The sequence below is a fragment of the Anabrus simplex genome, chromosome 7 (genome assembly GCF_040414725.1).
Source record: "Anabrus simplex isolate iqAnaSimp1 chromosome 7, ASM4041472v1, whole genome shotgun sequence".
In the NCBI taxonomy this organism is placed as follows: Eukaryota; Metazoa; Arthropoda; class Insecta; order Orthoptera; family Tettigoniidae; genus Anabrus; species Anabrus simplex.
The window spans coordinates 177,584,703-177,602,397 of NC_090271.1; the positions used below are offsets into that span (position 1 = coordinate 177,584,703).

Sequence of the window (17,695 nt, forward strand, 5' to 3'; positions counted from 1 at the left end):
TCTTTCAGCCTAAATTAAGAAAAGTCCTAGGGGTTAAAATAAAAGAACCCTGATTCATCATGTTACGAAAAGTGTAATTCTATGAATGCCGCAATAATTCTCTCGTGAAATAACTCAAAAATGCCGGGCTGAGTGGTTCAGACGGTTAAGGCGCTGATCTTCTGACCCCAACTTTGCAGGTTCGACCCTGACTCAGTCCGGTGGTAATTGAAGGTGCTCAAATACGTCAGCCTCGTGTCGGTAGATTTACTGGCTCGTAAGAGAACTCCTGCGGGACTATATTCCGGCACCTCGTAGTCTCCGAAAACCGTAAAAAGTAGTTAGTGGGACGTACAGCCATTATTATTATTATTATTATTATTATTATTATTATTATTATTATTATTATTATTATTATTATTATTATTATTGCTATTTGCTTTACGTCTCACCGACACAGATATGTCTTATGGCGACGATGGGATGGGAAAGGCCTAGGAAGTGGAAGGAAATGGCCGTGGCCTTAATTAAGGTACAGCCGCGGCATTTGCCTGGTGTGAAAATGGGAAACCACGGAAAACCATCTTCAGTGCTGCCGATAGTGGGGCTCGAACCCACGATCTCCCGATTACTGTATACTGCCCACACTTAAGCGACTGCAGCTATCGAGCTGCCTTTTTCTGATTTTACTGGGTAGGCACTGCGTGTTAATTTGGCCCCATTTTACGACCGGATGCCCGTCCTGACACCAACACTACGTGGAGGAATGTGTGTGCGTGTTTCCGTAATGGTTGGTAGTGGTGTGTGTTGTGAGCAGATAAAGGGAAATGTTTTAAGACGAACACGAATACCTAGTCCCAGAGCCAGAAGAATGAACCACACGCAATTAAAATCCCCGGGCCCACCGGGCATCGAACCTTGGTCCCCCTGATTTAAGGTCAATACGCTGACTATTCAGCCAAGAAACAGAATTATTATGTTCATAAATCATTCCTTTTAGTGTAATGTATAGACCTTTAGAGATCATGTTCTTGGAAATGTACTGTAGGCTATATGTCGATAGACCTATGTTATATTAATGAGTGTTTCTCTTTTTTTAAATTCTCTAACTAAACATATGCGAAGTCCTGGGTCTTGATATAACGTTCTGTCACAGCCATCTTCTGGAGGAAACCTCCATGAGAAAGCCTCTCAGTATAGTAACCAAGGATCATCGTGCCCCAGAATTCTGATACTCGCGCCTATCTTCCTAGTACATTCGATAAACTCGTTCGAAACTTAAATGGAAGTTGGTGTCTACAATCTATTGATAAACAAGTTTAATCCCTAACTCCATAGCCCACAGCACTGCAATTTCAGAAATACAAACTAAAAATTGTCACAGATATAAAATTGAAAAGCCATACACGTCTTTTTTATTTGGCGACTTTTACTCTTTAAGGTAAGACCGAACGCCAAAATCTGAAAAGAAAAAAAAAAGAAAAAAAAACTTTTTTCATTTATTGACTCACGTTACAATTTGGACCTTAACGAACATTCTGGTGTATAATTTATATAGAAATTCGTCCTAGAAGTACTTTTAATTATTTTTAAATTTACATCTACACTGCATGGATTTTCGTTTCATGTTGCACCGATTGATATATCAGGAAGTTCTTGACCTAGAAGGCTGTGGTTTGGCCCATTTTAAAGTTCCGGAAGTTGGCTATACTCTGTTGCGCCCTAAGACGTCTGCCTACTGCTGTTTACAAACAAATAATTGGCGTAACGTTACTTCATACAGAAAAATCGATCTTTGATTTGGTGCGAGAACGATGTATGACCATTTGATATTCACTTAGTTGTATACATAAAAGTTACCTCACCTTAAGATGTGATGCAGGTACTAGATAAGTCCACGGTGGTTTGGACATGCCTGCATGATGAAACTATTGGATATACGCGCCAAAACTAAGTTGTAAGCATGCTCAGTTAGGTCTATTATTTCCCTAACCGACTGCACCAAGAAGTACGGCAGCTAAATATTTTTACTGATGACTGCAGTCCATAAAACAAGAACTCCCAAGTGGTGCAGTACTTGTTATCTGTAGTATAATCTAATCAAATACGAACCTGAAGAGTACGTTAGTGACTAGAAGACCGTTTTCATTAAAGCAACTGTACTTCAAGTTACATTTTGTTCTAATACACGTATCTATTCACCTCAGTGCAATAACCAAGTAAGTCCACCCCCAATATTTTGGTCTTACTGGAGTTATAATATACGTGTTTTTTCTTTCCCGTTTGCCTACAAGAAATAAATTTCATGTATCACCTCCAGTAACATTGGTAAAGTGACTTTAAAAGTGATAGAAGGGAGACTAAAATGGTCGTTACCTGTGCCTTGTCTTCATCAAACTCCAGACAACCGACGCCATCCAGGCGCTCCAGATCTACCCAGCCCCGCCACCGGACGCAGACGCCATTCATGATGAAGTGGGAGCGGAGGTGGACCTGCAACACAGCGACAGGGATCTATTACAAGAGACCAAAAGCACAAAGCGCTCGCAATCCATCACAAGACTCCTTTCAGAAGGCCATGCCCTCTTGCTGTATTGTGCTGGCGAGAACAAGCGGAACAGTAAACATTCCAGGCTGCTGCTACTTTCTAGCACTAGGTAGTCATGGTTTATTAAAATTTGCTTCACTTTGATATTTTTCAACAACTGAGTCTTAAAAGTTCGAGCACATATTCAACAAACAAACAAACAAACAAACACTCTGAGAGCAATCTAAAGCTCCGTCTCCTAGTGGTGTTCTCAAGTTTAGTTGGCTGGTTCAAGTTGGAGAGTGCACCATTAACCCTCGCACTGCACACTGGGGCTCAACAAACGCCATACAGATTTATCTGTGTCGAATGATAGGTTGCATCTATTCTTTTCCTCTTCTCTTGAGTCAGTTGGCACTCTTGCAAGACGCTTACAAGTTCCTTTCAGAACCCTTTCACACTATTCAATAGTACCCTTGTGAGTGGGGGCATATTAGCCAATATATAGGGCTTACCTGTCGTAACCGACAGTTGGCTGCGTGATACGAATCGTGTAGCTGTAAGCTTGCGTTCAGGAGATAATGGGTTCGAATACCACCTCGGTACCCCTGAAGATGATTTTCAGTATTTCCCCCGTTTTCACACCAGGAAAATGTTCGGACCTACCTTCATTAAGGCCACGACCGCTCTTTCTTTCCCAGACCCAGCTCTTCCTCCTCACAGGGTCGGCGAAAATCTGTGTTAGTGAGACGTTCAACCACTGGCAAAATAAGAAAATTACCTGACGTGAGAGACGACTGAATTATCTCGGCTGTACGTAATAGACTAATAAAGATGACTGCGAAGTTAGGAAAAGTTAGGAAGCGGTGCTCCTCCAAGACAAGAAGGAGCGTGAGTTGATGACTACGGGGTCCCTAGCAGGCTCCTCACGTGCTCAGTTTTCCTCCCTTGGTCAACCATATTTCTGTTTCGGGCCCGATTCTATTAGGTTTTAGGAAAGAAAGAGAGTATTTCATTTTTCACGCCCTTCGTAACTCGTTCCTTTCTTTTACATATCTTCATTTTCGAACTCCTTTCTTCTTCTCTGATTAATTTCAGGACGGTTATCTAATTGTAGTTCCCCAAAAACAATAATCCCCATCACCCCCACTACCCAGAACGTGACAGCGAGAGACCTGTAAAAATGTTTAAATTAAATGGCGTCCACGTGATCCCAGTATGTCGTTCGCGTTACATTAAAATGAGTGTGCTCTGAGGGAGGGTTCAAACTGTAAATGTAACCAGCAAATCCTAGCAGAGTAAGAATGAGCACCTAGCGCATTAAAATATACTCTGGCAAGGTAAGATAACCCTGACGGAAGAGTCCTTGCTCCTCCAAGTTGGAGGCTAGACGTAGAAATTACAAATTTACTCCGTAAAAGTCAACGGCTACCTAGAAGGTTCTGACCCTATTTAAATCAGGATCTATTTATGAAGTGACTTCGAGTGACGAACTGGCAGGCATTTGTCAAGAACAGGGAATCTTATGATGAACAATGTAGACAGATGTTCATACATGAATGTTGTGACAGATAATGAATCAATTCTGTCTAATCTCCTGCGTAAATTGGTGCTCCATCCGCCATGATAACAGAAAGAGAGAGCAAGTTAAATACGAAAAAAATTTGAGAAGGAGACATTACACTACATGAAGTTTACCTCTATCGCCCTCCTCTCTTGTGTACAAGTTTTCCAAGGATGTAAGGAAGCAAGAGACGATTGCTTTAATGTATTGTTAAAGCATTCTTAATTAACTTGTATGGAAATTTAAAAATAAATATATCATAGTATTATCTCGAGAACTCCGAAATTTTCTTTCTTTCTTTCTTTCTTTCTTCCTTTTCCCCACATTGTTTTCCTACCTTGTAAGTGTTTAGAAATTAAAATAACCACGTCAGGTTTTGATAAAATGCATTGGTATCAGAGTTCGTCAACTATATCGCTACTGAGAGAGCTCAAGTGTGGACCATCTGCAGGGATTCGTTAATGCACCCTTCCGAAGATCGGAAACTCCCACGTGTGGTTACATTTTCAGCTCTTAAAGTAATGTTCGCTTTAAGAGAAGCTGTCTTCTAGAGTGAAAATTTTAAGTGGCTTGTTGCAAGTGACAAAGTGTCATCGATTGATATTGAATGACTGGTGATCAAGTACCGAGTTATTTAATTTATAAGAATGGATAATTAATCAATGTAATCTTAAACATGAACTCAAAATGAGGTAATAATTATACCAAATTAAATATCAGGTTTCTTGTGAATATATCTTTGTGATATGGGCTATTGTTTTTTAGGGAAACTATAATTTATCTTCCAAAATATTGTTAATTGTAAGGGACATGTAAATAATCTTGTTTTGGATATGAGCCTGCAAGATAAACACAGTAGTTATATTATTTAAAGACCAAATGCAACACTGCTCAACAGATGTAAGGTGTCCTGAACCGAAGAATTTCGCCCTGGACATCAGGAGTAATAATTCTTCTTGAGTTGGTACTACTGTAGGTACGGATTAAGTCCAATTTTACGGCTATGTGTAGGGATGTGTTCGCCACTGCGTGTTCCTGCTGACTAGTAGTGTTAAGTGCTGTGTATAAAGGAAGATGTGTATTAGGCAAACGCAAACAGACAGCCCCGACCCAGAGGAATTACCCAGACACAGCTAAAAATCTCCTGCGGATCGAACCAAGGGTCCTCTAAAGCGAGGATTAATACGCTGACAATTCAGTCAATAAGCCGAATAACATCACAAACTACGTGAAAATACATTATCTTAAAGAAGAAGAATAATTTACAAAACCACACCTGTTCAATATAGTTTCTGTTTTGTCTGCATACCAACAGCAACAAATACTGTATGTCGAAATGGCCACAAACATTTCGTAATATCTGAAGTGAAGGAAAATCCTTAGAAGAGTGCTTGAAAGAGCTGTAACCATGAATAATGAATGAAGAACTAATTAATTTGAAAGCGGAGTACACATTTCTTAAGTGAGAATATTCGTAGGTGTCGGCGATTATGGTTACCTTAGTCAAGTCAAAAATCTCATTGTTCCTGTCAGCAGCTTGAACTAACGGCCGTTGATTTGTAGCCACGCTGCATTTCAGAGGACACGGATATATGTTTCTGTTGTATGAGAAAACGTGGAACTTTTAAAAAAAGTTTTCATGAAAACATTATGCGTAGGATAGGTATGTCATAACAAGGGCACGACACGTAAATTAATGCCATTTATTTCGGATCGTTTCAACTCCTAATGGTTACGATTACACAACTTCCTTGACTATTTATATTCTTTCTTTTTACGCCAATACGCCTTCATTCTCTGGCTCGCTTTTGCTCGTTCCTCATCCAAGAACACCCTTCTTGTTCTCCTGGGTTTCTCTACGAACACATTCGTCACACCCGCAATTTTCCTTCTGAACATTGTTCTGTTTGTTTCTTTTTATTTATTTATTTATTTATTTATTTATTTATTTATTTACTGTCCTCCTGTACTCACAGAGGAACTTTCAATTATCTCAAGTATAAACTACTAACGGATTAAGCTCGGACGTTTTTGTTTTATTATTATTATTATTATTATTATTATTATTATTATTATTATTATATAATAATTTACAATGTTACACCCTGACATGCCGAAAGTCATGGGGCAGGAATTTAGTATATTTTAGGCCCTCATTTACCTCAGCCAAGTGTAACAACTCATCGTGGTATCGATTCCATAAGTGGAAGAAATACCTGTGGAGATATTCTGACCCATGCCGTTTGGATAGCTACCCGCAGCTTCCTGCTATCTGTAGGTGCAGGGTCTTCGGTGTGAATAGACCTCACTAACACGTCCCATAAATGCTCGATAGGGTTCACATTAGGTGAACGAGCTGGCTACAGCAGTCGTTAAAATTCTCCTCGAAAAGTTTCTGGACAACTTGGCTACGACGACACGGTGCATTATCCTGCTGGAATATCTCATCGTTTTAAGGGTACCTGAAATTCGTGAAGGGCTGCAAGTTGTCACCACCAAGCAGTTCAACGTAGTAGCCACTGGTCAACAACCATTTCAGGCGGATCAGCGGATCGAGCCCATGCCATGTGAACACATCCCACGCCATTATGGAGTTACCACAAGTCTGTATGGTGCCTTGACAACAACTCGAGTCCATTGTGCCATATCCGAACCCTGCTATCAGCTCAAAATATCTGGAACAGTGGCTCATCGGACCAAGCTACGTGTCGCTAGTCCTCCAGTGTCCAATTTAGCAACGTCATTCGTACAGGTGAGGCGCTGTGCACGGTGTCGTGGTGTTAACAAGGGCACTGTGGTAGGTCTTTTGCTTCCATATCCCACTGATCTTAAAGGAAGCTGCACTACTACTACCAAACGTCTTCATTCCTTCCCTGAAGGGGAGGCGGGCCTCTTAGACGGTGACGCCGTCTCTCAGGCCGGGAGATTTGTTACGGTGAAGGAGATGTGCGGAGAAGGTGAGGGGGTGGGCGGCCGTGGCCTATACTACGAACTGTCCCGGCATTCGCCTTAATGCAGGAGAATGGAAAACCACGGAAAACCATTCTCAGGACAGCCGCCGGGTGGGACCAGGCGTGCAGACCGGCACTGTGACCCAGGCCCGTCTCCCGAATGCATAGGCGTAAAGCCACGGTAGAGCCGTGGCCAACTTTCCTCTGCTCGGTTGGCCGGTCAGAGTACAGAGCATATGGGACAACAACCCTCTCTGCATCTACCGACTGGAAGCTGCACTGACCTGCTGGATATTGGTCTGGTACCTCCTGCGTTGAATGTGGTTGTGATTTGAGCCAGTATGGCTTGTCTATTACCACGAACAATTCTAGCCAGACACCGCTAATCGCATCCGTGGTCGGCCACTGAGGATGCTAATGCCTTCCATGAGGCATGAGGTATTCTAGATACACACGTGACACCGTCGCTCGAAGTCTCCGCACAACGTCCAGAATGGAATCTTCCATCCATCCGGCCCCATTCGAAAGACGATAATTCACATCGCCTTGCCATCACAACCAGCAAAGACGGTGTATACATTCGCTCTCGAGATGACCGATCATATTTGATACAGGTCTGGCCACTTGCAAGACGTCACAGTACATTGGCGCCACCGACTATTACCTTAATATACTGCTATCCCAAGACTTTTGGCATCTCAGTGTAATTATTACTACTACTATTTTAATTTGTGATAGCTGACAAATATGAGACGGCGATATTCGCTCTCAGCATTCTGACGTGAATCAAAGATCATTCGTATGAAATTTCTGTCTTATTTGGAGCCGGCTTCAAGACAATAGTGTGGTGGCGCCATAAGATGGACGCGGACTGATATGGGTTTATTATTATTATTATTATTATTATTATTATTATTATTATTATTATTATTATTATTATTATTGATTCGTTTCGGCCAACTAAGGACCACGTCATTTCAACTGTTTCCTTTGAGCTTTAATGTTGGTCCAGTACTCCTTCATTCGTATACGGTGTTGCTCCTTTCGCTCTTTCGTCCATGCCTTTCCAGTTTTCAGCTTCGGCCTCTGATGTTCTTGGAGTTTTTTCTTAAGTGGGTCACGTTCCTGGATGTTTTCAAATGAGATCCCAATCACCTGCAGATCCTTCTGTACCTCAACTGAATCATGCCCCCTTTGTCTTTTTCTCTTGGAGGAAAGTGAAAATGCGGTTGGTTGACTTAATTCGGGCCATGTGTCCATAAAAAGTAATCCTCCTTTTTCGCATCACGTCGGTTATTTTCTCCACATGCGAGTACAACTCCTGGTTGTGCCGTCCCCTAAACTCGCCACTGTCTTTGACTGGATCTAAAAGATTCTCCTCAAAATCTTCCTTTCCTTGGCCTCCAATTTCATCATGCCTTTTTTGTTCATGGCGAGACATTCCGCTGCATATAGAGCCAGTGCAACAGTGTTAAATTTTGCATTCAGAGATATAGATCTTTTGTTATAGATATTTTTAGTCAGATGGTAGGCCATTTCAATTTTATTCATGCGTGAAGCGAACCATTATTATTATTATTATTATTATTATTATTATTATTATTATTATTATTATTACAATACAACGACATTAAAATAGATGCAATGACCCAAGGTTGCTTGTGTAAATGAGGATATGATAGGCTATGTTTATGTTTCACTCTTGTTTATTATTATTATTATTATTATTATTATTATTATTATTATTATTATTATTATTATTATTACAATAAAACGACATTAAAATAGATGCAATGACCCAAGGTTGCTTGTGTAAATGAGGATATGATAGGCTATGTTTATGTTTCACTCTTGTTAATAATAGATGCAAGGTCAATACTTCGGAAGATAGAAGTTTGGTGTGGCCTCCAATGTAAGTAGATCATAAAAAGGTCGTTTGAATATTACAGTCAAGTAGCCTACGTTAGAACTATCACAATAATCTACCAACTGAGATTGAACATTATGTTTCGAACTTTTCAGAGGTCCGAAGTTACAATTATTTCGCCAGCTCACGAAGAAACATTGCTCATTCTGCCGTCATTAAATATCTCTGAGGATATCTATAGGATTTGTGCGCAACAGTGATATTAATGGGCCTACAAACAGAACGTAAAAGTTAAAAAACTAGACATATGAGGAGTTACATGTCGCACTTCTGCATTGGTCAACCAAAAGAAAGATTTTTTAATAATATTTTAACGTTTGTCAAGTCTCACTAACTACCTTTACAATTTTCGGAGACGTCGAGGTGCCAGAATTTTGTTCCGCCGGTGTTCTTTCACGTGCCGACACAAGGCTGGCCTATTTGAGCACCTTCAAATACCACCGGACTGAGTCAGGATCAAACCTGCCAACTTGGGCTCCTTTCCCTTTCATTTTGCAGACGAAGCCGTAAGTTGTTTTCTACTTCAGATTATTCGCCCACAATTCCTATACTGTAGGACTTATTTTAGCACAAGTCAGCGACTGTACGGTGTGACACCTTCCACCTGACTTCTCCAATTGACACGCCAGTACCCTCGTTCCCCCCCGAGTGACTTGACAAACACTGGACCATTGTGAAACGTCATGTCCGCTGACTCAGGTATGTGTCTGCTCACTTTACCGGCCACTTTCTACCTGGCCCCTTTTTCTACAAACAAACTTATTTCAATAAACTGTTGAAAGTCTCAGTATAAATAAAGACATTATATCTTTGTTGGAATTTCAACATGACCGGATCTGACCCCTCTGACACGTCAATAAAAATGGCTTCTAGAGAGAGAAAATCCGCTTTAAAAATGTAATAATGCATGGTCTACGACTACTGTCACTTTCAATAGATTTCACAACAAACAGAACGAGAAAAGGAAATAGCTGAGCTATTTCCGTACAGGCCATGAAAGTCACTGGAGGAACGGTAGTAAAGGCTTCTACTATTCTTAACCTCTGAATTAAGCGGGATTTAGTGGTTAGCTCTATACCCGGTCGCCTTCACTCCAGAAATTAAATTTGTACTCATTCTCTGTGTAGGCTGAGGGAGCCCCAAAGCGTGTGCTACTCCACAAGATTCTAAATATATGAACTGCCTCACGAGAAATAGAGCCAATGTCCTTTCGAGTGCATCCAGCCTTTATGCCTCGGTTAGGCACCTCTCTTACTTATATGTTTATTATTATTGATATTTGTTCTACGTCAAGCCGACAGATAGGTCTTATGGCGACGATGGGATGGGAAAGGCCTAGAAGTTGGAAGGAAAAGGACGTGGCCTTAATTAAGGTACAGCTCCAGCATTTGCCTGGTGTGGAAATTGGAAACCATGGAAAACTATCTTCAGGGCTGCCGACAGTGGGATTCGAACCCACTATCTCCCGGATGCAAGCTCACAGCCGCACGGCCAACTGGCCCGGTCAGAGACTTCCTAGCCGAGGAGGAAAAGGTAGGGTGTGTGTGTGTGTGTGTGTGTGTGTGTGTGTGTGTGTGTGTGTGTGTGTGTGTGTGTGTGTGTGTGTGTGTGTGTGTGTGTGTGTTTTCTGTTCACCCGGAAAGAAGTAGGTTCGATTCCCCGTCAGGATGTCTAAAAATTAAAGAAAGTTTAACTCAGTCTAGACCAAAAATGAGTGCCAGGTTAATTCCTGGAGACAAAGACGACCGGACATAAAGATGACAACACCCCACTTAGTGCCGAGTTACGGACAATGGAAGTCTTTACTTTCACTTCTCCAAGGGCCTTCGTGGTCTGTAAGGAGATGGCTTTGCTGTTTCCTTTATAGCAGCGCAATATGAACACTGAAATCGGTGGCCAAGTCACCTATAAGGCCAATAGCTATGGCTTGAATTCCTAGCGGTTTAACATCACACAAGCACTGAAAAATTTCTTGTGACGATGAGATGGTACAGGGCTAGAGCTAGGAAGGAAGCGGTCTGTGGTTTTTCATTAAGGTGGAGTTCCTTTGTGAGAATGGTAAACAACAGAAAACCATTATTTCAGGGCTGCAAACGGTGGGGTTCGAAACCAACTTCTCCCGAATCCATCCCACGGGCGCTCTACTTTGCAGTGTGGGTTGATGACCAGCCCCTTAACAGAGTCTGACATTACTTCCATTTACAGTACTTGTGTCAGACGCCTAATTTTCATCCATCCTATCTCTCTCTCTTGTTTTCTTCCGACTCAACGGTATACGTTTGCGAGGCCTCGGGAGTCTCATTTCCACACATTTCGTGGCCTCTCCCTTTCTTTTGTTGATACCTTCCCTTTTCGAAGGGTTTTCTCCCCTGAATGTTAAGAGAGGATGGTTGACAAGTACTTCCTCTTAACCCAATAATCACCAATTTAGCCATCTATAGCTAGATTTAAAAGTAATTTGCTACAAAATGTTGAGTCTAGCTATTAGCTACATTTTTTGCTAAAAATGTCGTTACGTGAGCTAATTCGGCCATCTCCTTTTTTAATGAATTTCTTTAGTAATTAATGGATCTTTAATATTCACGGCGAACGACACACGAGTCATACTGAATGTTCAACTTATAGGCGACCTTTGACGAATTGGTGCAACAGTTATTAATTAAATCACTCACTAGACTCTGGTTTCAGGACTACATTGCATCCCTACAGGCTATCAACCAGTCCATCAATCGGTAAATTCCCGACTTCCATCAGTTAGCTTCCTGGTTGGCTGAGAGTCTCCTATTCGGATTCAGACAACGTTTAAACCAGTGCAGTTGCTAAATTAGTGAAATATATGACTGGCAGTAATAGTGTAACATAACATAGTAATAATTTATAGTGTACATATAGTTGCGATTAACCGAGATCGATAGCTGCAGTCGTTTAAGTGGGGCCAGTATCCAGTATTCGGGAGATAGTAGGTTCGAACCCCACTGTCGGCAGCCCTGAAAATGGTTTTCCGTGGTTTCCCATTTTCACACCAGGCAGATGCTGGGGCTGTACCTTAATTAAGGCCACGCCGCTTCCTTCCCACTCCTAGCCCTTTCCTGTCCCATCGTCACCATAAGACCTATCTGTGTCGGTGCGACGTAAAGCAACTAGCAAAAAAAAAAAAAAAATTAAATGTAGTTGCGATTAACATTAGTCAGTAGTTTAGTTTTAATAAATAGTGAAAATGCCTCCTAAGTATACACAACAGTATGGAGAAAAGTGGGAATCTTTGGCGGAATTTAACGGGTGGTTTCAACCTGTTTCTAATTATAAAACTAAAGCATATTGCAAATAGTGTAAGTATGAAATAAAATCGGAGATGTTTTATTTAAGAGCACATGCACAACGCGATAAACATAAAAGAGCGGCCGATTGCTTTCACCTGTCAGCGCCAGCGAACAAACTTCTACACTACAGGTTCATTAGGCGGGGGGTAAAATAGCATCGTTTGAGTCAGAACATTGTGCTCTACTCTCTAATGATCACTTGTCGGAGTTCATGTAGCCTTTTTTAAGCTATTTTAGTTGGTAATTTTTTTGCCATTTTAGCTATATTTTTAATACAGTTAGCTACTTTTTGTGTTCATGAGTTGGCAACACTGATCACCATCATCTCTCCCGCATACAACACTGCAGCTATCCGACCCGTTCTATTTCATAGCCATCTCACTGGGTGAGAAAGCTAGTATACCGAAACTTGTCCTATTTTCTCTCTTTTTTTCCTGGAAAAGCCAGAGCTCCTACCAGGTGACTCGTGACCTTGATCTAAATATCAATGAGCCCATGTAAATGACAGCGCTGAGGTTGTGACGGTTCATTAGTCGTGCTGGGAGAAAGTGCTGAGTCACCGGTGTTCCACGATCATTAACTACCCCCCGAGGTGGCATCCTTTCTTTTTATCTTGTTAAACAACTTCTACGCCCGCAGGTAAGAGGAGAGGAGAGGACAGGACAGGATCGTCACACCTCCAGTGAAGTATATACCACACTCTGGTGCAGGGGTTCTTAACCTGGGGTCCACGGACCACCTGCGAGTCTGTAGATGGCTTTCACAGAGTGCGTGAAAGGCAAAAATGTAATATTTACACCCACAACAATGTTAACGTGAAAACAGAAGAGTAACTGTGAAATTGTATTCCTAGCAATAGTAAGTATAAAGCATCAGTCCGACTCATTGGCTGAATGGTCAGAGTTGAGGCCTTCGGTTCAGAGGGTCCCGGGTTCGATTCCCGGCCGGGTCGGGGGATTTGAATCGCTTCTGATTAATTCTTCTGATCCACGGACTGGGTGTCTGTGTTTGTTCCAATACTTTCCTCTGCATATTCAGACAACACACTACACTACCAACCACCACAGAAACACGCAACAGTGATTACATCCCTTCATATAGGGTTGGCGTTAGGAAAGGCATCCGGCCGTAAAACAGGGCCAAATCCACATGTGCTGCACAGTTCGCACCCACGACCCTACAAATGAGGGAACAGCGAAAGAAGAAGAAGAAAGCATTACTAACATCTATATCCTTATTGTAAATTAGGATTAAATACAACCAGAGGACCCGCACTGCTCCGCGGCATTCGTTATAGGTCAGATAACTCGTCTTGATCTGCCTGTCGTACTCATATTGTTTTGCGTGCCTTTTCAACTGTTTTATTAACTTTTAATAAGAAGTGCATTATTGTATGCCGCAGTTCGTAGTCAGAATTCATCCATTCTGACGTCATCGTGCCGTCTGTTCGGTAAGAATCTATCCATATATTAGCTTTTTTTTTAAATCCTGAAGTTCTAGATGTAAAGCTTGACATTGTGTCGTAAAAGAAAATTGTATTTTTAATCGGAGTTCATCAATATAGAATGGTTATCTTGTGAACTTATAACTTAGTCTCCAAGGAGAGTTTTTGCCAGATACATGTCCTTCATTCTTTCTAATGTAGCTAGGTTATCCTTCGATAGGTGTTCCCAGATAATGTCTACGGCGTATGTCATGATGGGGTCTGTTTGTACGTAGAATTTTTATCTTAGCAACATGCAAGTTATTAGGAACGCTCTGCCATCTGTTGAATATCTGTGGAAGCTGGGAAAGGTTAGAGAATCAAAGAGTATCTAGCAGGGAATATTATTCTTCCGTAATCAGAGGAAGTGTATACTCTCTGGCTTGACAGGTAGTAATAAATATGAATCCATGAAATGACATTACTAAGGATGAAAATCACATATCAGAATACAGGGTCTTTATTTATGCTTGGCAAGGACTTTCTCGCTCGACCTTGGCCGCCAGTGACGGTTCAGTTGCCGGCTACCGCGGCAGAATACGGTGCTCAAAATCATTATCATGCATTTTATTCACCATGTTTGCAGTTAATGCTCAAAATCATTATCATGCATTTTACTCACCATTTTTACAGTTTATGCTGAAAAATGTTCTCCATGTGCTGCCAAACATAATCGGCATATCCTAATGAAGTTTTCGGTTACTCTACCAAGTTCTTCAGCAGTGATAGATGCAATTGCAGCCCTTGTATTGTCTTTAAGTTAATCTAGTGTGAGGGTTGCTCCCATAGACTACATTTTTTAACATTTCCCACAAATAAAAATCACACGCCGTTAAATCTGGGCTACGAGGGGGCCACAGATGTTTACTTATGATCCTCGTACCAAACACGCTTCAGTAAGGAGATAATGACTTTTACGTGTATTTTTAATGTTTACTGAACCTGTACGTTTGAATCTCTTGGCCAGTTGTTTTATTGTCCGATTGACAGGAATGGGTCTCCCTGGAAATTTCGCTCGAAACTTTTGTCTTGTCCTAACGCACTTTTTTCTGCACTTAATGTAAGTATTGTGCAGATATACACGTTCACGTAACGAATATTTCACATCACACCACTATTCACAATCACAATAAAACACTATACAATACGATATACAGTACACAGTAGCTTCACTGAACAACCTATTATGTCGGAGCTCAGCTCTCAGCAACTGCAGGAAGTGCCGGAAACAGCGCGCGCCAGCGGCCGGTAGCGGCCTGTCATCGGCGGCCAAGGTCGAACGAGAAAGTCCTTGCCAAGCATAAATAAAGACCCTGTATTAATGAAAGTGTTGGTCGCTTAGCAACCTGCTAAGTACAAAATGTATTACGGTTCAAGGTAAGCCTACGCCTGCAATTATTGGAGTGATCATTTAATGACTTGAATAAGACAAAAATGAAGCAGACTAGTCCAGTAGAATGAACGGACGGATTTGCCAAAACTGTGTTTAGTAAACTATAGAATTATATATAGAATAATTCGTATCTAACACACTGTTGTTTAAAAATTCGTGAAATGTGAGTCTGGGCGAGTCTTGGATGATTCTGAAAAATCTGGTAAAGCAAGCTATGGGTGTTTTGACTCAATTTGCCACTACGTACTTTTGTAAGGCGGTGTCTTCAGCATGTGCTTCTAACAAAACAAAAACGTCGAAGTCGATTGGATTCCAAAAATGACAAGCGTGTTGCCTTGTCAATTACCATTTCACAATTTCATCTTATTCAAGCCAAACAACAAGAACAAAGTTCTCACTGAAATTAACAATGAAGCTGAATTAAGGATTTGTTATGCTCGTCTTTCACTTGATTGTATTTCACGTTTGTTTGAAAAGGCTATTCGTTTTTGCATGATAAAGTCTGAAGAACAATTTTTGGTTTTCAATAATATAGAAGAATATTCTTTGCCTGCAAATGTGTTTATATGCTTATGTTCATCTTTATAGGAAAGGGGTCCATAGAGTTCAGATTTTCAAAGGGATCGGAGACATGAAAAAGGTTAAGAATCTCTGCTCTACCGAGCGAGTTGGCCGTGCGGTTAGGGGCGCGCAGCTATGAGCTTGAATTCGGGAGATAGGTTCGAATCCCACTGTCGGCAGCCCTGAAGATGGTTTTCTGTAGTTTCCTATTTTCACACCAGACAAATGCTCGCACTGTACCTAAATTAAGGCCACCGCCGCTTCCTTCCCACTCCTAGCCCTTTCCTATCCTATCGTCACAATAAGACCTATCTGCGTCGGTGCGAAATAAAGCAAATAGTAAAAAAGAACCACACACACAACAATCTCTGTCGAGAGCTTTCGACATGAGTGGGGAAAAAAGAGTCTTAGGAAGAGCGACAGAGGGTTGGTTACCATTGAAATATAAACCACCGAGCTCGATAGCTGCAGTCCTTAAGTGCGGCCAGTATCCAATTTTCGGGAGATAGAGGGTTCGAACCCCACTGTCGGTAGTCCTGACGATGGTTTCTCGTGGTTTCCCATTTTCACACCAGTCAAATGCTGGGGCTGTACCTTAATTGAGGCCACGGTCGCTTCCTTCCCACTCCTCGTCCGTTCCTGTCCCATCGTCGCCATAAAACCTATCTGTGTCGGTGCGACGTAAATCAACTTGTAAAAAAAGAAATATAAACCCCCTCAGGTCATAAAACAAATTAGTTTAATTTACATGTAAAGCAGATGGTACAGAGAGCAACTTACGTGCACTTTTTTCTTGGCGCATAATTGTCCTTAGTTTCTGAACTCTACTTGGGCCGGTGAGCGTCACAAAAAGATGACAATTGTAAAATCAAAATAATTTCTACACACGACGTGCGACGACTGTGTTCAATATCTGATTGTGAAGATAAAGGACCAGTGTACAAAAGTCGATATATATTCTGGTACACTTGCTCACAAACATCTGGCAGTCGAGCATCCGCCGCTGTCATAACCCGTGCAAGCTGATCTTCCTCCGACTCTACGGGAATCTCGCAAATCCGAAAACAACAACAACAACAACTTACACACTTTGCTCCGCTCACTAATAGTAAACGCGGGACATTTGAACACGTGGTAATGTTTTGCGTGCAAGCGGGAAAAATAAAATAAATAACTTATCTCGAAAACTAACAATCTATGAGTAACAGTTAGGTCAATTCAGAATGATTTAGAGGTGGGGACACATACCCATTCCCCGTAAGAAAATCCATCCCAGATAGGCCTATGTGAAAGAAAATATTAGCAAACTCTTTGATATCGGCATTCACTTGTCATTTATATGACAGGTGTTGCATAGGCCTAAGATGCGATTTATTTTAGAACACCGACTTTAATCTTATTTTTTGAGTTAGTATGAATATTTCGAAATAACTGACCTTTAATAACACTATCCAACATGATTTTGCGGTAAAATAGAAAATATGCAATTCTTATGGAAATCGCTGCCCTGATTCCGAAAATGATGCTATTTTTTTTTCTATCACGTCTAGTTTTGACGCAATTCGGTGTTTAGTATCTGCATGAATTCGTAAGATGTAATGTTGAGAGATGTTCTCGCGCAACTTTTTTTAAGAATACAATTATGTGATTTGATTTGTTACTGTTTGCATTTTATTATAGGTTTATTGCTGTGTAAATAATCATTTTGTAGTTGGGGGTTTCCTAGTAAATTCATAACAAACTCTCCCAGATACACAATAGACCGCGAGGTATGTAGGATTGAAGATAAGACAGTTGAGCGTTTGTCTTTCATCTTAGACCACTTGCATAAACAGACGTGTTAAAAGCCCCAGCCTTATGCAATGTTTATGATGGACTGATAAAGCAGTTTCCTTTCAAAGATAACAGTCCTAAAGTATTATACTCACGAAGATGAACTTGTATTTTGTACGGATGTTTCAAACCTTATACGTCAATTGGGAGAGAAAGA

At 41.1% G+C, this 17,695-nt stretch overlaps 1 protein-coding gene across 6 annotated transcripts in view; it reads right to left on the bottom strand.

The window, feature by feature from the left end:
- Positions 1-17,695, bottom strand: part of LOC136877020 (protein big brother) — a 213,039-nt gene that overhangs the window by 89,847 nt on the left and 105,497 nt on the right. For all 6 annotated transcript variants that reach the window (XR_010860698.2, XR_010860697.2, XR_010860699.2 and 3 more), the window contains exon 4: positions 2,356-2,472. Coding sequence is in view for 2 of the 6 variants with exons in the window: in XM_067150813.2 (XP_067006914.1) it covers positions 2,356-2,472 (117 nt within the window). In the remaining 4 variants the exon portion in view is untranslated. The remainder of the gene's footprint in view (positions 1-2,355; positions 2,473-17,695) is intronic.